Source organism: Phyllobates terribilis, unplaced genomic scaffold (genome assembly GCF_046119375.1).
Source record: "Phyllobates terribilis strain yellow unplaced genomic scaffold, ASM4611937v1 Scaffold_4__5_contigs__length_816908805, whole genome shotgun sequence".
NCBI classification, from domain to species: Eukaryota; Metazoa; Chordata; class Amphibia; order Anura; family Dendrobatidae; genus Phyllobates; species Phyllobates terribilis.
This window is the reverse complement of record NW_027362764.1, coordinates 621,231,695-621,252,653: the sequence shown is the minus strand read 5'-3', so window position 1 is coordinate 621,252,653 and position 20,959 is coordinate 621,231,695. Positions and strand designations below refer to the sequence as shown.

Below are 20,959 nucleotides of genomic sequence, written 5' to 3'. Positions count from 1 at the left end.
AACTTGAATGTTTTATACTTTTTTAATCCAGATCGACACACCACACAAAATAGCTAATAACATCTAACTTACATTATCATGTCTTCTGATTTTGTTGGAAGGTTTAAAAATTTAGCAGCAATTTCTCCCCCTCCTTCTGGAAATTTACAAAACTTTTTTTTTTTTTTTTTTGGGACCTAGTCAATTTAGAAGTGACTTTGAGGAACATACAGTACAGACCAAAAGTTTGGACACACCTTCTCATTTAAAGATTTTTCTGTATTTTCATGACTACGAAAATTGTACATTCACACTGAAGGCATCAAAACTATGAATTAACACAAGTGGAATTATATAATTAACAAAAAAGTGTGAAACAACTGAAAATATGTCTTATATTCTAGGTTCTTCAAAGTAGCCACCTTTTGCTTTGATGACTGCTTTGCACACTCTTGGCATTCTCTTGATGAGCTTCAAGAGGTAGTCACCGGAAATGGTTTTCACTTCACAGGTGTGCCCTGTCAGGTTTAATAAGTGGGAGTTCTTGCCTTATAAATGGGGTTGGGACCATCAGTTGTGTTGTGCAGAAGTCTGGTGGATGCACAGCTGATAGTCCTACTGAATAGACTGTTAGAATTTGTATTATGGCAAGAAAAAAGCAGCTAAGTAAAGAAAAACGAGTGGCCATCATTACTTTAAGAAATGAAGGTCAGTGAGTCCGAAAAATTGGGAAAACTTTGAAAGTGTCCCCAAGTGCAGTTGCAAAAACCATCAAGCGCTACAAAGAAACTGGCTCACATGAGGACCGCCCCAGGAAAGGAACACCAAGAGTCACCTCTGCTTCTGAGGATAAGTTTATCCGAGTCACCAGCCTCAGAAATTGCAGGTTAACAGCAGCTCAGATTAGAGACCAGGTCAATGCCACACAGAGTTCTAGCAGCAGACACATCTCTACAACAACTGTTAAGAGGAGACTTTGTGCAGCAGGCCTTCTTGGTAAAATAGCTGCTAGGAAACCACTGCTAAGGACAGGCAACAAGCAGAAGAGACTTGTTTGGGCTAAAGAACACAAGGAATGGACATTAGACCAGTGGAAATCTGTGCTTTGGTCTGATGAGTTCAAATTTGAGATCTTTGGTTCCAACCACCGTGTCTTTGTGCGACGCAGAAAAGGTGAACGGATGGACTCTACATGCCTGGTTCCCACCGTGAAGCATGGAGGAGGTGTGATGGTGTGGGGGTGCTTTGCTGGTGACACTGTTGGGGATTTATTCAAAATTGAAGGCATACTGAACCAGCATGGCTACCACAGCATCTTGCAGCGGCATGCTATTCCATCCGGTTTGCGTTTAGTTGGACCATCATTTATTTTTCAACAGGACAATGACCCCAAACACACCTCCAGGCTGTGTAAGGGCTATTTGACCAAGAAGGAGAGTGATGGGGTGCTACGCCAGATGACCTGCCCTCCACAGTCACCAGACCTGAACCCAATCGAGATGGTTTGGGGTGAGCTGGACCGCAGAGTGAAGGCAAAAGGGCCAACAAGTGCTAAGCATCTCTGGGAACTCCTTCAAGATTGTTGGAAGACCATTTCCGGTGACTATCTCTTGAAGCTCATCAAGACAATGCCACGAGTGTGCAAAGCAGTCATCAAAGCAAAAGTTGGCTACTTTGAAGAACCTAGAATATAAGACGTTGTTTCACACTTTTTTGTTAAGTATATAATTCCACATGTGTTAATTCATAGTTTTGATGCCTTCAGTGTGAATGTACAATTTTCAAAGTCATGAAAATACAGAAAAATCTTTAAATGAGAAGGTGTGTCCAAAGTTTTGGTCTGTACTGTATATCTTGGAAAAAACCCAAAAGTGATTAACTTTAAAAAAAAAAACAACAACACCCCTCAACATATTCAAAACTGCTGTCATGTAGTTTATTAACCTTTTCTGGTGCTTTTCAGTAATTAACGCAAAAAAAAAATGACAGTAATGTAAAATGTTTTTCTTACCACTAAAATGTTGCTAACATTTGTACAGGCCACTACTGGCCTTTACTTGGCTTTGGGTTATGATGGCAACCATCAGGACCACCGAATCATGATCTCAGGGTTGCGATGGGGTTAAAGAGGGAGCCCCCATACTCTGTTTACCATCCTGAGGCGGTTGTCATCATTGACAGCAGCATCTAGGGGGTTAAACTGCCATGGTCGGTGCTAACAACAGTCTTGGCTGATGCAGCAGTGTGTCGGCTGTAGTGTACAGCTGACACCTGCTGCATTTTCACCCGTCAGGGGGATGCTATTCACTTCTCTCTTGTCAGTAAAAAGTTGTATTGGTGGTCACTAAGGGGGGACCCCCTCTCGACTTCATCACCTTTTTGTAGCCACTTTTCAAAATTCTAAAACGCTGCAAAAAGTGCCTGAAAAAGTAATGTTTTTTTTGTTGTTTTTTTTTCCTCTTTCCCCTTTAACTGCTTTCTTGTGTTATGTGGCTGCTGTCGTCAGCAGTTCACGGATTTTGCATCTTGGAGCAGCAGCTTTGGCTTGACTGTCCCTAAACCCAAATACAACAATGTACAGGGGTTTTCCACTTTCAAAAAAGACTAGAGCTCAAATTATTTGCATACTTGTAAAATGACAAATCCAGATAGTTCTCACCCTCCCCAGGTCCAGTGCTGGCTCTTTGCCAGTGCTCAGGTGTCTATGTATTGGCTGCAGCAGTGAAGTTACAACTACAGCTCAGATCGTGGGTGCAGTCAATCAGGGAGCAGCAACTAATATCATCCACATCAGCAAATGTGGACAGCACCGCTGCAGCCAATACATGGAGAATGGAGAGACAGTACTCACCCTACCTCGGTGCATTGCTATCTGTGTTTTTTGTTTTTTGTAATCATTGAGGCATACGTTTTTTTTTCATTTTACTATTTGGTCTCCCTTATTTTTCAGGCATCAGAAAGCTCTAAAGGATTAATAAAAAAAAAAGCTTTAGTGGTTTTGGATTTATTTATTTTTTTTCATGCAAATTAAAAGCTGCTTTTTACAGTAGCAGCAAAACCAATGCGATTTTAGAAATCTCATTTGAATGCTTGTTGGGTTTTTGTTTGTTTTTTTTTTTAATTTTTCTGACTGAATTTTAAGACTGCAGCATTTTTGTAATCTGCAGCATGATCTATTCTTTCAGCGTTTTTACCCATAGAAATCAAAGCGTTCAAAAACACAACGTTTATCGCAGTATTTTTGATGAATAAAATTAACTTTATTAAACCTGTGTAGGTAAGGCTGAAAAACAGACATTTTTACTTCAGAGAGCAGATTTTGGCTGCCGAAAAAAAAATGCTGCAAAAACATGAACATAACCTTATGCAATACATGTGAACTTGGCCTAGCATTAATTACATGGATGTAATAAAACAACGTATGCTGGCTAACACTGTCCTTGACTTGGATTCAATTGGAATTTTCCAAAAGTGTCTTACATAACTGCGGTTTTGTTTTAAAAGTGTAATTTTTAGACCAACCCAATGTAGATCCCTGGCAGCGATATATCCAGGCTGCAGCTCCAGAGACGCGCAGAGAATTGGCCGAGCTGACACATTTGGCTTGGTGTTTTTTCCTCTGTTTCTTCTCTGTGATGTTATTGATTGCACAATGTACAGATTCCTAGAAAGACAGATCTGAGTCAGACTCTCTTAATATAACTATGACATAGGAAAATCAGATAATTGGCCAGTGCAGAGTGATTTATGGGGGGATTTGGCCAGTTATTCTAATCTAATCGGTCTAACACACAGTATATTTAGAATTGATCACTCTTTTTGCCCATGTCAAGGAAAAGCTCATCAAACCGCACATATATAGTCCCCATGGCATAAACCTGCCAGCTTGTATGGTCCCAATTTACCTCCAGGATCGATCTGTATTATTCTGCCACTTAATGCTTAACACGCCTTACAATCCTAAATATTTATCTTTTTTTCCTAGATATTGCTGTTTTGTTCCCATTTGATTAGCAATAATTCTGAAGATGTTTGCCATATGGTCACATTAGGTCATCTTGTTCCGGTCTATAAACCACAATGTGCTTCAAAAATGTAGCATAAATGGATGGGTGGCCTAACTCCACCTATGTGGGATTATATTCCCTTCATCTTCATTAGTGGGCAGTGAACTTCATATTTGTTACTTTCCCTTCATTCTTTAAGAATATAGCAAGGTTGTCGACTTTTTCTTTCTTCTTCCTTCTTCTTCTTAGGCTATGTGCCCACGATGCAGAAATGAAGCGGAAAATTTCCACTTCATTTCTGCATGTCCTTGCCCGGAAAACGCTTGCAGAATTTAACACGCGTTTTTCGTGCGTTTTTGAAGGGTTTTGGACATTCGGAATTGCCATGCGTTTTTCAAATGCATTGAGTAGGCAATTCCACATGCGTAAACACATAAATAATGGACATGCTGCGGATTTTTCCGCACATAAAATACGCTGCGAAAAATTCCGCAGCATGGGCATAAAACATGCGGATTGACATTGGGGACCATGGGGGACGGATTACCAAGCGTTTTGCAAGCGTTTACGCTGCGCAAATTCCGCAGCAAAAAAACGCATCGTGGGCACGCAGCCTTAAAGGATTTTGTTTTCTCCCTATGGGCCTAAAAAAAAAAAAAAAAGTAATGGTCAACCCTTTTTCTTTTTTAAAGACTTTCTGAAGAGAGACCATTCCACTACCTGCATATAGATATATAGATAACTTACATGGATGTCACTTGTGCCTTCAAAGGTAATACGTAGTTTACTCTCACTGACTGCTGTATACGTAGTGTGTGTGATATAATCAGTGTTTCTTTTCTCAATCCATCAGGTGAAAAAAGAGGTTGGAGATATCACGATCTTAATTAATAACGCAGGCATTGTGACTGGAAAGAAGTTCATCGATTCTCCTGATGCCCTCGTGGAGAAAACAATGCAAGTGAACACAATGGCACATTTCTGGGTAATTTTTGTTTTAGCATGTTCGTGTTATGTAAAGATGCGTATATGGCATAGTTACAACTTTTGTTTTGTATGTATTTTTAGTCCCATATTTTCAAGGATACTACTCGCTCTTGGTTCTCCTTCTACCTCTGACCGCTTCTTCACTGTATCTTTTGCTAACTCCTCCACCATTTACTGTAAGGTTTTAGTTCTATGTCCTCTTCTCTTCTAACCTATATACTGCCCCTATTGTATAACCATCAGCAGATTCAGTTATTAGTACCATCTACAGGTGCATCTCACTAAATTAGAATATCATCAAAAAGTTAATTTATTTCAGTTCTTCAATACAAAAAGTGAAACTCATATATTTTAGAGTCATTACAAACAGAGTGATCTATTTCAAGTGTTTATTTCTGTTAATGTTGATGATTATGGCTTACAACCAATGAAAACACAAAAGTCTTTATCTCAGTAAATTAGAATACTTTATAACAACAGCTTGAAAAATTTTTTTAAAATCTGAAATGTTGGCCTACTGAAATGTATGTTCAGTAAATGCACTCAATACTTGGTCGGGGCTCCTTTTGCATCAATTACCTCATCAATGCGGCGTGGCATGGAGGCGATCAGCCTGTGGCACTGCTGAGGTGTTATGGAAGCCCAGGTTGCTTTGATAGCAGCCTTCAGCTCGTCTGCATTGTTGGGTCTGATGTCTCTCATCTTCCTCTTGACAATACCCTATAGATTCTCTATGGAGTTAAGGTCAGGCGAGTTTGCTGGCCAATCAAGCACAGTGATACTGTTGTGTGTAAACCAGGTATTGGTACTTTTGGCCGTGTGGACAGGTGCCAAGTCCTGCTGGAGAATGAAATTTCCATCTCCAAAAAGCTTATCAGCAGTGGGAAGCATGAAGTGCTCTAAAATTTCCTGGTAGGCGGCTGCACTGACTTTGGTCTTGATAAAACACAGTGGGCCTACACCAGCAGATGACATGGCTCCCCAAACCATCACTGATTGTGGAGACTTCACACTAGACCTCAAGCAGCTTGGATTGTGGCCTCTCCACACTTCCTCTAGACTCTGGGACCTTGATTTCCAAATGAAATGCAAAATTTACTTTGCATTTACTTAGTGTCGATGACTGCCTTCTGGACATCTGTCAATTCAGCAGTCTTCCCCATGATTGTGGAGCCTACTGAAACAGACTAAGGGACCTTTTTAAATGCATAGGAAGCCTTTGCAGGTGTTTTTGGTTAATTATTTTAATTTACTGAGATAATGACTTTTGTGTTTTCATTGACTGTAAGCCATAATCATCAACATTAACAGAAATAAACACTTGAAATAGATCACTCTGTTTGTAATGACTATATAATATGAGTTTCACTTTTTGTATTGACGAACTGAAATAAATTCACTTTTTGATGATATTCTAATTTAGTGAGATGCACCTGTATATACTGATGACACCCAATCATACACATTGTCTCGTGACATCATTCCTGCATTACTACAAAATATCAGTGATTGCCCAAAATATCTAAGGGTACTCTCTCACTGGCATATATTCTCTCATGCTAGAGAATCAGGCCACTATGCTAATGACTCTTCTCAAACTCTGTCAGAGTTTGATCCGAGTGATCTGATTCTCTCGCAGGTGTGGAGAAGCTGAAGGTAAGTTCTCCATTGTCTCTGAGCTTACATCGGACTGCACTCGCATGACATCCAAAAGCAGTCCAATGTTTCACACTTACCCATAGGCTTGTATGGATGCTTGTAATCCGATTATCAGAGCCACTTGCAGCATATTGCGATTGTTTTCTCATGCAGATTTGGCATGAGAAGACAATCGCAGATATGCACTGCCCCATAGTATAACATTGGACCGAGTGCTATCTGATAAAATATCGCATAGCACTCCGCTGTGTTCTATGCTAGTGTAAGCATATTCTAAAACTGAATCTGTCAAAAACTGAACTCCTTGTTTTTCCTTCCTTTCCGAACCTTCCTAAACACAATATTGCCATTTTCCGGATGTGATTCCATCATTACTCCACAGCAACATTCTCGCTGTCTTGGGGTTATACTTGACTCAGATCTTTCTTTCTCTCCCCACATCCGATCACTCGCTCGCTCATGTCACCTACACCTCAAATAAAATACATTTCTAGAATTTGACCTTTTCTTACCTTTGACTCTGCAAAAACTCTTACTGTTGCTCTTATTCATTCTTGTCTGGACTACTGCAACTCTCTGCTGATCAGTCTCCCTCTTACTAAACTCTCCCCTCTCCAATCTGTTATGAATGAAGCGGCCAGTATCTTACTCCTTTCCAGCCGCTACACCCATGCCTCTACCCTGTGCCAGTCATTGCACTGGTTGCCCATCCATTACAGGGTCCAATATAAACTTATTACACTCACCCACAAAGCGCTCCACTGTTCAGCACCACCCTACATCTCCTCCTCATCTTTCTACCACCCTACCCGTGCCCTCCGTTCTGCTAATGACCTAAGACTAACATCCTCAATATTCCAAACCTCCCACTCCTGTCTCCAAGACTTCTCACGAGCTGCGTCACTTTTTTGGAATGCACTACCCCAGACATTTCTATTTCCCAATACCCACATTTTTAAGAGTGCCCTAAAAATGCATTCCTTTAGACTGGCCTATCACTTCACCTCACTTATGTAACTATTCCAGTTCTGCCCTTACAAAATTTTCTTCCAAATCTGGTCCATCGTAGCATTTGTTTACACCCTCCATGCACTTAATAGCCCTCTATACCTGTACTTGTACATATACTGGCTGGTGACCGGTTCATGCAGCGTTATGTAAATACCCAATTTATTATATTGATGACTTGACCATACAATACAAGCACTTTTTACATTTACCTTTCATGTCTCCCCTGTTTCCTCATAGATTGTAAGCTTGCGAGCAGGGCCCTCACTCTTGGCATCCGTTAAATTATGTGTGTTTACTCTGTTATGTCTTTAAATTACAGAGGGAATTGTACAGGCAATAAAATGCTGCAGAATATGTTGGCGCTAGAGAGATAAAAATTATAAGTGTTATCCTGACTTAGGAAACATGACTAGTCCATTCCATTGATTTGTGGTACATATGTCCTCAGGTGGTTTGTGGCATGGCAGCTCAGCTCTACAATACCACAATAAAGCCCATTTATTTATTATGCTTACTTATATAGTGCGATCATATTCCGCAGAGTTTTACAGATATTGTCCCCATTGGGGCTCATAATCTAAAGTTCCTCTCAGTATGTCTTTGGAGTGTGGGAGGAAACTGGAGAAAACCCGCTCAAACACAGAGAGAACATAAAAAAATATTTAGATTTGAGAGTCCTCAATGGTTGATACCATTTAATGGCTAACTGAAAAGATGGTAACAAATTGCAAGCTTTCGAGACTACTCAGGTCTCTTCATCAGGCATAATATACCACAAAATCTGAAGAGTTACATATTTATACACAGTAGGACACAGAAATAATGCAATAGATGAGGCAGGTGACGGAAAGCAGAGCTATTACTATGGGAGAGAGAAACAGTTCTGGCTATAAATATTTTAGCAGTTCATAGATAAGGAGTGTGAAAGTTTTATTGTCCTGTGTCTTGGTCCAGGGTTGTGATGACCCCACAGGTCTGATGAGCACATTCCTTAGTTGATGTAGAGTGGCATAAATGCATGTGACATTCATTCCTGCTCTGAAGGTGTCAAAGGTCATTATGAGTTTATATTCCGAGACTCTACTGTCTCTGAGATTTGAAGTTACCTTTTAATACCAGTAATTTCATATCTTTGTTGCTGTGATCAGACGAAATAATATTTTCCCTGTAGAGAGAACATACAAACTCCTTGCAGATGTTGTTCTTGATGGGATTTGACCCCAGTGCTGCAAAGAAATAGTGCTAACTACTGAGCAACTGTGCTGCCCACTAGAAATCAGACCAGACACAAGCTGTGGATAAGTGTGTTATTGTATTGTGGCCCGGGTCACTTGCTCCACCTTCTGGCGTGGGCATTGCTACTACAAAGGCAGGTTAGAAATCGGCACATAACATACTTGACGGGACAGCTTTTCACTTGGTCATTGTTCACCGTTTGCTAGGGGTGAACATTTAGTGGCTCCCAGGGCCACATATTGCCCAGCCATCTGATCCTAAAGATGAATTTTTAATGTCAGAGAGAAGATGAGTGGCATGTAGTACGGGGGCTGGGATGAGAGTGCTAATGGTGTGGCGATTCTGGAACTCCCAGTTGGCCATGCATGTGGGGTGTTATCATCATTGTATTTTATGGGTGTAGTGAACCACTTAGCAGTTTTAACAAGTCACACAAGACAATGTGCAAGTGTCTTTACCCCCATTGTCTTCCCCTTTGAGAGCAGACAGGGAGGAAGGGGACCCCATTGTTTCGGTGGGAGACCTGGAATTGGATGTGGCACTATATCTGACATTTGACATATACTTTCAGTATGCCACAAATATCTCAGATGCTAATACTCTTGCTGCTCCTCGCATTGGTTCAGTCAGACAATGTGGCCCCAAAACCAGAAAAGGTTGTTTGCCCCTTTTCCCAGTTAATAAGGTCACAGTGTTAAAGTATTTATCTTTCTAATGTGTAGGATATTTGTGACAAATTTCAGAAACCCAACAATTTGGGTTTTTCTTCTTTTTTTTTTTTTTTTTCCCTTTGGACTATACAGAGTTAGAAATGCTCCACTGAGGCCACATTTCTAGCTCACATCAACGAAAACCAGATTTGGGGTCAAAGTTTTTTTTAAAAGTTCTTATTCTGCCTTTTCACAATAACATCTTGTATTCAAGAGCCATTGTCTGACTTTTATGTTTTTCATTTCTTTTAATAAAACCGCTCAGATTTACAGGATTTTCAAAATTACATTTTATGTTGTGTACCATGGAAACAGCCATTGGGAATGATCAAGTGAACACATTTTCTTAGTCAGAAGTGTTACACAGACATTACTTTTTATCCTGCTCCTTGTACTGTATTCATATATTTTTATTGTTGAGATTTTTTTTCCCTCTGACAATATAGACACTCAAATGCCTAGACCACCATAGGTATAATATTATTTTTTATTACCGATACTAATAATTATCTAATGCTTTGATCTTCAGTTGGTCTACTAATTTCTTTCTCTACTTACGGTATATCTAGATGTGCATTTTTTTTTTGTCTGAAAAGCTTTTGATTTCAGGTATAATCTTTTTATATATTAGTGGGAAAAATATCTGTTTCTTTACTTTTAGACTTATAAAGCTTTCCTTCCTGCAATGATGGCCTCCAATCATGGCCATCTTGTGAGCATTGCAAGTTCTGCTGGACTGATTGGAGTCAATGGACTAGCAGGTGAGAAATGTCTGAAGGGGTTGTTCATCTTTAAAGGGGGTTACATCACTCTGGGCTCAATAAGTTTCATAAAATAAAAGGAGTAGAGGGTAAATGGTTGGAGTGGTCACATGAAGCCGATCAGCTGCCACTGATCTGCTGCAGCCTTCACTTTTCTTTCAAACAAGAGGAGAAATGTTTCTTCCTGTTCGGACAGAATGTGAAGACTACTGTCGATCGGTGATGCCCTTGACCGATGACTATCCCACACAAGATGTTGATGCCACAAGACTGGCTTTAGTGTGTGTGTGTGTGTGTGTGTGTGTGTGTGTGTGTGTGTACATATAGATAGCTAGCTTTTAAAGTATGGACAGCCCCTGAAATATACTTTGATAATCACAGACCTGGTCCCTATGCATTGCTAGGCAATGGATTTTCTGGTGGAGGTCCTACTGTGATTCCTTGCTGAAGTTGTAATGGTGGCAATACCATGATCACTAAGGGCGCAGTCAGATGGCCATATTAATCGGATGGAGATTGGAATGCAATTCTTGAACTGGCTGGTGGCTCTCCCGATTCGAGCATGACACCTGCATAGAAGTACATGAAGCTGTTACTCTGGGGTCAGGAGAGCTGGCAAGTCAGTGCACTGGGTTCCGATTTTGGTCTGGCTGCTCTTTAAGGCTGACTAATGTGACTAATAGGGAGGTGAAATTGAAGCCTTCTGTGACTAGTGGGTGAAGTGCCTGCTCAGTGACTAACAAGGTGAGCTCTAATGTGACTACTAGGGTGGTTTATGAAGCCAGACATTTTTTGGTTACATTGCTACTGTATGTTTGTTTTTTGTTTTTTTTTCTTGTTTTTTTTTTTTAAAGTTTTTAGCAATGACTGCTTCACGAGATGTGTCTTGCCCCACTGTTCAATATTTTGGCCTATTGTTTTCTAGACGTAGTCTTGGGCCTTAGAATTGTCCAGGCTGGTATTTCCATAAATTGTCAACAACCACTCCATATTACCTTTTATAAATGCTTCCAAGGGGCTGTCCGGTCACAAGATAGTGATGACCTCTCCTGGGGCTTATTAGTCATAGTGGCTGGATGTAAGCACATTGATCAGATCTGCACTACGCAGCTCCAAGCAATCGAAAAAGGTAGCACTCGCCACCAGTAGATTCATCATTGGTACTTATTAAATATTAATCATTTTTATTATTATTCACTTTTTTATGGCACCAATAACCTCCACCATTCTTGTTGGCTGGAGGTGTCCCAGTTGACTGTGTCCTCTATTGAAGGAGCCAGCTATGTTGCTGCCGGCTCATTCACTCCTATATACTTTGCATCTCCAATGCGTAGTGGCCGCTGCCAGTTACTGCAGAACAGCTCCTATTGTCTTGAATAGAAGCTGTCCTGCAGCACATGGCAGTGGTCACTATACTTTGAATGGAGATACACATTGCACCTCAATTCAGTGTTTACACTCGGCTTTAACTAGGGTGTTCATCAACAACAAGCCTGTTTTTATTAGTAGGTTACAAAAACCTAGGACTGTATAATGTAATACAGGTATGGCTTACCCATCTGCTCCTTCGTGCAGTCGTAGCCTGGATCAAAATTCTTATCTGCCTTCCTAGAGATTCAGGAGAATCTCTGTATTTTCATGGAAGACCTTATCAGTAAATTGTGTTGCTTGCAGACTGGGATTAGTAAAAAAAAAAAAAAAAAAAAAAAGTGACCTTTGATATCATTGCAACGAATATCTTATCATGCAAAGTTATGTCAAGGCTAAAGTACATAAGCCACAAATGCAGAGCAAAGTGTAGGATGACTTGTCCTATAAAACCTGTGTCACTGGTTGTTTTACTCGTCCTTGTCCCTTAGACTCTTAAACGAATAATGTTATCAGACTTGGCAATGCAAACTGCATACATTATCAGAAGCCTTATATCTGAGGCTCGTATAATTATTTAGAAAATCCATATCTGCATAATCCTTTGAAAGTTCCCCTGCCCAACATTAAACTGAACATTTTAGTCTTGTTCTATTGTTCTTGCTGGAGACACAGAATACACCTCTTAATTTTAGATGTATACAGTTATTCTCATATAAGTACACCAACCTCATCAGATTCAAAAGAGATGTATAGATTAGTCACTTGCTTAACATGGTTGTCCACTACTATGATACTGATGACGTATCCTTTAAAATAGGTCATCAAAGAAGCACTCCCATGAAAATTTCATACCATAAACCTGTGTAAATGTGTATGTAACATAGTGATAAGTGCAATAATATACTTACTGATGCAATCGTCCCCTTTTCCAGCTTCGCTCCGATCCTTTTCTGGGTCAAGTAACTGCAATTCTCACTCGCTGGATTACAATGGGGTTTGTGTGTGACCCAGAAGTCACTTTTACAATTTTAGCATATGGAGCTTCGTTCTGACACTTCATAGGCTTACACTGTAAAAGTGACATCCGGCTCACACATAGTCAGAATATAGGTCACGTGACTGAGAAGAGGAGCAGAGCAGTGCTGTAAACAGGAAAAGACTGCGATCAGTAAGTAACGTATATTAACACATTTGCACTTCATTACATAAACATTTACACAGGTTTAAGGCATAAGTTTCATGGGAGTGCTTTTCTAACATCAGAAGGTGGGGTTCCAACACCTGGCACCCCCAGCGATCATCTGCTATAAGCCGGGATGTAAACAGTATATGGAGTAAAACACTACAGCTCCGTCACTGTTCAGTGGGTAGCACAGATCAGCTTATATTTAATTATCATTAGTTGGATGAACAAGAGCTGCTCTGCAGTACCCAGGAACGGCCACTAAACAGTGTGACCGAGCTGTGCTGTCCGCTGCATACACAGTTTACGTCTGACTGTTTACAGAGCTGGTAACGGCAGATTGTCATAGCCAACACCTGGCACCTCAGCCAGAGTAGTGAGCTCCTCTATATAGAAGTATTTCAGAAAAAATATATATTTTCTATCCTTACCCCCACTTATCTCAACTACACCATTTAAAAAGATTAAAGCAAGTGCAGTTCGGCCTCCCATTTGCTTTTCTTCCGCCTTCATATGCTCAACGACCGCTCCAGTAGGCAAACAAAGTAGAATCTTGGCCGCATGCGTATTGCACATTTTTAGGATTCAATAAGCTGCAGTCAGGAAGGTGGACAGCAGAAAAACCTTTCATTTTTGCGCTTTTATTTTCGTCGCTTCTAAGAACCATAACGTGTGTGTGTGTGTGTGTGTGTGTGTGTGTGTGTGTGTGTGTGTGTGTGTGTATATAGAGACTAGCTATTGAACCCCTTCTACGTCCGTGGCGACCATTTTTATTGGTATATGGTGTAACGGGTCTGGGAGGCGGAACCTCTGAGCTACTATACAAGGGGGCGGTCCTTGTAAGGGAGCGGGTGGCGACCAGGCAGGCAGTCACAGCAGGTGACCGGGACAGTCTCTAGAAGAACGGGCAGGAGGTCACGGCAAGTGACCGGGGCAGTCTCTGGATGAACGGGCAGATGGTCACGGCAAGTGACCGGGGCAGTCTCTGGGTGAACGGGCAGATGGTCACGGCAAGTGACCGGGGCAGTCTCTGGGTGAACGGGCAGATGGTCACGGCAAGTGACCGGGGCAGTCTCTGGGTAAAGGGTTGGTACGACCTGTGGCGGCTGATGGTAGACGTGAGCTCCCAGGTGAGCAGGCGAGAGTCTCTGGATAAACGGGTGGTCACAGCATGTGACGGCGGAGCCTCCAGGAAGACCAACAGACAGGCGGCAGATGAGCGCTCCCAGGTGAGCGGGCAGAAGTCTCTGGACAGGCGGGTGGTCACAGCACGTGACGGCAGAGCCTCCAGGTAGGCTAGCAGACAGGCAGCAGATGAGCGCTCCCAGGTGAGCGGGCAGGAGTCACTGGACAGGCAGGTGGCCACAGCACGTGACGGCAGAGCCTCCAGGTAGGCTAGCAGGCAGGTAGCAGATGTGCGCTCCCAGGTGAGCGGGCAAGCTGGTCCTTAGACAGACTGACAGGAGTAGTAAGGCACACCGTCGGACCTCAGGCTAGCAGGCAGGTAGCAGAATATCAGGCAGGAATAAGACAGCAAGCTGGCAGGAATCTGGCAGGTATTTGGCAGGTAACTGGCAACGGGACCTGAGGGCTGAAGCAGAGTAGTGAACAGTGCAACAACATTGCTCGGGCACCTCCATTTTGGAGGAGGTGCCTTATATATGGTGAAGTCCTCCGGCCATTGGCCGGGGACTCCTTAGGACGGTGCGCGCGGCCCCTTTAAGAGGGAGGGAGAGCGCGCGCGCCCTAAGCACAGTGGCCGGGAAGGAGCGCGCGCTGCCAGCAGAGCGGGAGGAGGACGCCGGGCACGGAGCAGAGAGGTGAGGGGAACAGCGTCCCTGCCTAGCAGAGGGCAGGGACGCCGGCGCTACAGTACCCCCCCCCCTTTAGGCCCCCCCTTTTTTAGGCCAGACAGAAATTTAGCAAGGATGAGCGGGGCATGGATGTTCTCCCGGGGCTCCCACGTTCTCTCCTCAGGACCAAACCCCTTCCAATCTACTAGAAAAAAGGTCTTTCCTCTTACCATTTTGGTGGCAAGAATGTTCTCTACCTCAAACTCGTCCTCAGCAGAAACCGGAGCAGGAGGCGTACCTGTAGACTTGGAAAAAGAGTTAAGTACCACAGGTTTGAGGAGAGATACATGGAAGGAGTTAGGGATCCGTAAGTTGGCCGGGAGTTTCAATTTATAGGCCACCGGGTTGATCTGACTGATGACCTCCAGAGGACCGATGAACCGAGGCCCTAACTTGTAAGAAGGTATCTTGAGTCGGACATATTTAGATGAGAGCCAGACTTTATCTCCAGGACGAAATTGTGGAGGATCCAGGCGTTTTTTGTCAGCGTGTCTTTTCATCCGTTCGGACGACTGAAGGAGTGCGGATCGGGTACTCTCCCAAATGGAGGAAAATTTGCTAACGAGAGATTCCGCAGCCGGGTTGTCCACAGAGGTGGAGACAGGAAAAGGAATCCGAGGATGCTGACCGAAGACTACAAAAAACGGGGATTTGGAGGAGGATTCGCTCTCGTGATTGTTATAAGAGAACTCTGCCCATGGTAGGAGATCCACCCAGTCTGAATGATGGGCATTAACGAAGTGCCGGAGGTAACTGGTCAGGTTCTGATTGATCCGCTCCACTTGACCATTGGACTGTGGGTGGTAAGCGGAAGAGAAGTCCAGGGTGACGTCTAGCAGTTTACAAGTGGCTCTCCAGAAGCGTGAGGTGAACTGTACCCCACGATCCGACACGATGTGGAGGGGCAGGCCATGAAGACGAAAGATGTGACGAATAAAGTCTTTCGCTAGCTCGGGTGCAGACGGGAGGCCTGGCAGGGGAACGAAATGAGCCATCTTGGAGAAGCGGTCAGCGACCACCCAAATGACCGTACAACCGGCAGAGACTGGGAGGTCAGTTATAAAGTCCATTGCAATATGCTGCCAGGGGGCAGCAGGTACAGAAAGCGGAAGGAGGCGACCGGCTGGCAGATGTCTCGGAACCTTGTTGCGGGCGCAGGACACACAGGCAGAAACAAAGTCTATTACGTCCTTGTGCAGGGTAGGCCACCAGTAGTGCCGGGTAATAAGCTGGAGGGTCTTTTTCTGACCGGCGTGGCCAGCCAGTTTAGACGAGTGACCCCAGTGAAGGATCTTCTCCCGATCAGGTACTGATACGAACGTCTTTCCGGGAGGGAGACGATTTAGACTCACGGGAGCCACCTGCATTACTCTGGCGGGATCGATGATGTGTTTCGGATCTTCCTCGAGATCAGACACCAGAAAGGATCGAGACAAGGCGTCTGCCTTGACGTTTTTGTCAGCCGGGCGAAAATGAAGAACAAAATCAAAGCGAGCAAAAAACAAGGACCACCGGGCTTGGCGCGGGTTAAGTCTCTGGGCATGCTGGAGGTAAGCCAAGTTCTTGTGGTCAGTGTAAATTATTACCGGGTGAAGAGCCCCCTCGAGCAGGTAACGCCACTCCTCCAATGCCAGTTTGATGGCCAATAACTCTCGGTCTCCTATGGAATAATTGCGCTCTGAGGAGGAGAAGAGTTTAGAGAAGAAGCCGCAAGTTACCATCCTCCCGGAAGATGATTTTTGAGTAAGTACCGCTCCGGCTCCAGAGGAGGAGGCGTCAACTTCCAGGAAGAACTGCTTGTTGCCGTCCGGGCGATGCAGCACCGGGGCGGAAGAGAAGGCCTGTTTTAAGGAAAGAAAGGCCTCCTCTGCTTCGGGCGGCCACTCTTTGGGATTAGTACCCTTACGGGTGAGCGCGGAAATTGGGGCAGTCCGGGAAGAGAAGTGCGGTATGAAGAGGCGGTAGTAGTTGGCGAAGCCCAGGAACCGCTGAATGGCCTTCAACCCCTCCGGTCGAGGCCATTTCTCGATGGCAGACAGTTTCTCTGGATCCATTCGTAGGCCGGTCTGAGAAATAATGTAGCCCAAAAACGGAAGCGAGGTCTGCTCAAAGAGGCACTTCTCGTATTTAGCGAAGAGGTGATTCTGCCTGAGCCTGAGCAGGACCTGACGAACGTCCCTCCGGTGAGTCTGGAGATCCGGAGAGAAGACCAAGATGTCGTCCAGGTACACCACTACGCAGGAGTAGAGAAGGTCCCGGAAGATGTCATTGACCAACTCTTGAAAGACGGCAGGAGCGTTACAGAGACCAAAGGGCATTACCAGATATTCATAGTGGCCGTCCCGGGTGTTGAATGCCGTCTTCCATTCATCCCCCTGACGGATACGAACCAGGTTGTACGCCCCACGGAGGTCCAGTTTGGTGAAGATTCTAGCCCCCCTCAGTGGGGCAAAAAAGTATTTAGTCAGCCACCAAGTGTGCAAGTTCTCCCACTTAAAAAGATGAGAGAGACCTGTAACTGACATCATAGGTAGACCTCAACTATGAGAGACAAAATGAGAAAACAAATCCTGAAAATCAGTCTGATTTGGAAAGAATTTTTTTAAAATTTTTGGTGGCAAATAAGTATTTGGTCAATTACAAAAGTTCATCTCAATACTTTGTTATATATTCTTGTTGGCAATGACAGAGGTCAAACGTTTTCTGTAAGTCTTCACAAGGTTGGTGCACACTGTTGCTGGTATGTTGGCCCATTCCTTCATGCAGATTTCCTCTATAGCAGTGATTTTTGGGGCTGTCGCTGGGCAACACGGACTTTCAACTCCCTCCAAAGGCTTTCTATAGGGTTTAGATCTGGAGACTGGCTAGGCCACTCCAGGACCTTGAAATGCTTCTTACGAAGCCACTCCTTTGTTGCCCTGGCGGTGTGCTTAGGCTCATTGTCATGCTGAAAGACCCAGCCATGTTTCATCTTCAATGCCCTTGCTAATGGAAGGAGGTTTGCACTCAAAATCACATGATACATGGCCCCATTCATTCTTTCCTGTACACGGATCAGTCGTCCTGGTCCCTTGGCAGAGAAACAGCCCCAAAGCATGATGTTGCCAACCCCATGCTTCACAGTAGGTATGGTGTTCTTTGGATGCAACTCGGCATTCTTTCTCCTCCAAATATGCTAAGTTGTGTTTCTACCAAACAGTTATACTTTGGTTTCATCTGACCATATGAAATTCTCCCAATACTCTTCTGGATCATCCAAATGCTCTCTAGCAAACTTCAGACGGGCCCGGACATGTAATGGCTTAAGCAGGGGGACACGTCTGGCACTGCAGGATCTGAGTCCCTGGCGGCGTAGTGTGTTACTGATGGTAGCCTGTGTAGCATTGGTCCCAGCTCTCTGCAGGTCATTCATTAGGTCCCCCCATGTGGTTCTGGGATTTTTGCTCACCGTTCTTGAGATCATTTTGACCCCACGGGGTGAAATCTTGTGTGGAGCCCAACATCAGTGGTCTTGTATGTCTTCCATTTTCTAATTATTGCTCCCAAAGTTGATTTCTTCACACCAAGCTGCTTGCTTATTGCAGTTTCAGTCTTCCCAGCCTGGTGCTGGGCTACAATTTTTTGTTTCTGGTGTCCTTCGACAGCTCTTTGGTCTTCACCATAGTGGAGTTTGGAGTGTGACTGTTTGAGGTTGCGGACAGGTGTCTTTTATACTGATAGCAAGTTCAAACAGGTGCCAGTACTACAGGTAATGAGTGGAGGACAGAGGAGCCTCTAAGGCTAAGTGCCCACTATGCATTTTTCCGCATCTCCCTGGCAGGAAAAAACGCATGCGGATTTTACATACATTTTTCCTGCCAGGTAGAAGCGTTTGTCAAGCGTTTTTGCATGCATTTCTGCATGCGGGTTATGAAGCGCTTTTCCAAGCGATTTTAGCATCACTTGGAAAAGTGCTTGACAACGTGGTCACACTATATAAATCCATGCATCTGGCATGCTTCCGATGGCCCCCAGTGTTTTCTCCGCTGCGTCCAGTCTTTTGCACTGCTCGCTGTGGTGTGAAAGGACCTTTCACGATGTCATTTAGTCACATGACTAAATGACGGTCGCGTGACCTGTCACATGACTAAATGACGTCATGGAAGGTCCTTTTAGACCATTGCGAGCCGCCCAACACACCGGACGCATCGCTGAGGAGGTCTGGGGCCATCGGAAGGTAAGTATAATCTTTATTTTTTATTTTAAATTCTTTTTATTACAGGTACCATGGTTCCTGGGTCTGGAGGAGAGTCTCCTCTTCCCCAGACCTGGGTACCATTTGCACATTGAATCGCTTAATATCCGCATGTGCACATGTAGTGATGGGGATATTAAGCGATTCAATGCAAGTCAATGGCGGCAATTACGCTGCGTGTCAACAAAATTAATGGACATGCTGCGTATTTGTCCGCAATGATAATCCGCAGCGGAAATTTCCGCAGCATGTACGCAGCACATATGAATTATCATTGGGGACCATGGGGCACGTATTACCAAGCGTTTTTAAGCGTTTTCGCTGCAGAAATTCCACGGCAAAAAATGCTTGAAAAATGCATAGTGGGCACTCGGCCTTAAAGAAGAAGTTCCATGTCTGTGAGAGCCAGAAATCTTGCTTGTTTGTAATTGACCAAATACTTATTTTCCACCAAAATTTGAAAAATTCTTTCCAAATCAGACAATGTGATTTTCAGGATTTGTTTTCTCATTTTGTCTGTAATTTATGGATTTTTGTTTTATGGCATTTACTGGTTAATTTTATCTTTTTATTATGTTGTAACAGTCAATTTGGTATTGGTACATTTGAATGTATGGTATTTTGTGTGTGGGATTTTTTTTTTTCCCCCACAAAAGTACCAACATGGTAGCCGTAGGGGGGCCTTCAGTAGGCACCTGGTTGCTGTGACAACTTATTAGTACCCCACAATCATGGCCACCCGAAACTGAACAATTCCATTATTACACTCCTTAGGTTGACAGTGGCATTTAAAGGATTAACAGCAGCTACCGGAGTTGGCTTCAACCGCTGCTATTGGAGGTAAATGCCAGCTATACAATACAGCCAGCATGCTGCCGTGTGGAGTGGGCTCAGTACCTGAACATACACCATTACCCAATATGTGATTGACTCGTATGTCATGAAGAAGTTAAGTGAGACTCATGGGTTTTGAGTTTTCGTGTCTAACTAAATACATTAGGCTCAATTGAATATATATTTCTGGACGCTAATGGATTCTCCATTGCTGAGAAAAGCTACTAGGATTTTTTTTTTTACAAATGTGCACTTGCAGTCTCAGAGATTGGCACAGTTTCAGGCTATTGCATTTTGCCTGGCCCCGATTGCACTTGAAGCCTCATTTACATGAAGACTTAGGCTATGTGGGCACAATACGTATTTGAAGCAGAAAGTTTCTGTGCGTTTCTGCTTCTCCTTGGCTGGGAAAACGCATGCGTTTTTTGAAGCATTTTTGTACATCAATGAATGATTTTTGGAGCTAAATAAAGTTATTTGGTGGGACATTGCTTAAACCTTGGATTACCATCAGACCTGGGGTGAGTATATTGGTTAATTTGAATGATGAAAGAATATGTCTGTTGTATTTCAAATAAAGTGTTTGCTCTGTGTCTGTGTGTTTATTTAACTCTTTACTTTACTTTAATTAAGTGGTCCTGAAATGGTCTGATTGACACCTTGTCATAACCAAACAAAAGAGCTAGGTGTCAGCTAGTCCCATTCACCCAATCTTTATTAGCATTTCTATTCACGTAATTTATGTGGCTGCTGTGAGCTGTTAGTTTTATCCTAGGAAATAACATCTCACAGCTGGTTCGTTAGCCGCTATGTCCCCCCAATCAGCACTCAGCAGCACTTTGGACACAGCTTATTTTTGCTGTGTCCAAAACGCAGTGTTCTAATGCCGCACTTTTGTTGTCTGTAAATGTGAATCTACCGCATATAATGACACTTCAATCGGTCAAAATCTGCAACGAAGACTGGCGTGTCCACTACAGAAATTTACATGCTGTGGGTGAGTTTGGGTACGTGGCCACAGTCAGGAGCCGCTGCAGGTCTGATGCTGCGTGTTTATACAGCGTCAATCCCGCAGCGTCCAGATATTACAGCATAGTGGATGGGATCTCTAGAAATCCCATGTCCACTATGCGT

At 43.5% G+C, this 20,959-nt stretch overlaps 1 protein-coding gene across 2 annotated transcripts in view; it reads left to right on the top strand.

Moving 5' to 3' along the window:
• Positions 1–20,959, top strand: part of SDR16C5 (short chain dehydrogenase/reductase family 16C member 5) — a 63,275-nt gene that overhangs the window by 37,043 nt on the left and 5,273 nt on the right. For both annotated transcript variants that reach the window (XM_073679320.1, XM_073679319.1), the window contains 2 exons: positions 4,840–4,971; positions 10,251–10,350. In XM_073679320.1, coding sequence (XP_073535421.1) covers positions 4,840–4,971; positions 10,251–10,350 — 232 coding nt within the window. The remainder of the gene's footprint in view (positions 1–4,839; positions 4,972–10,250; positions 10,351–20,959) is intronic.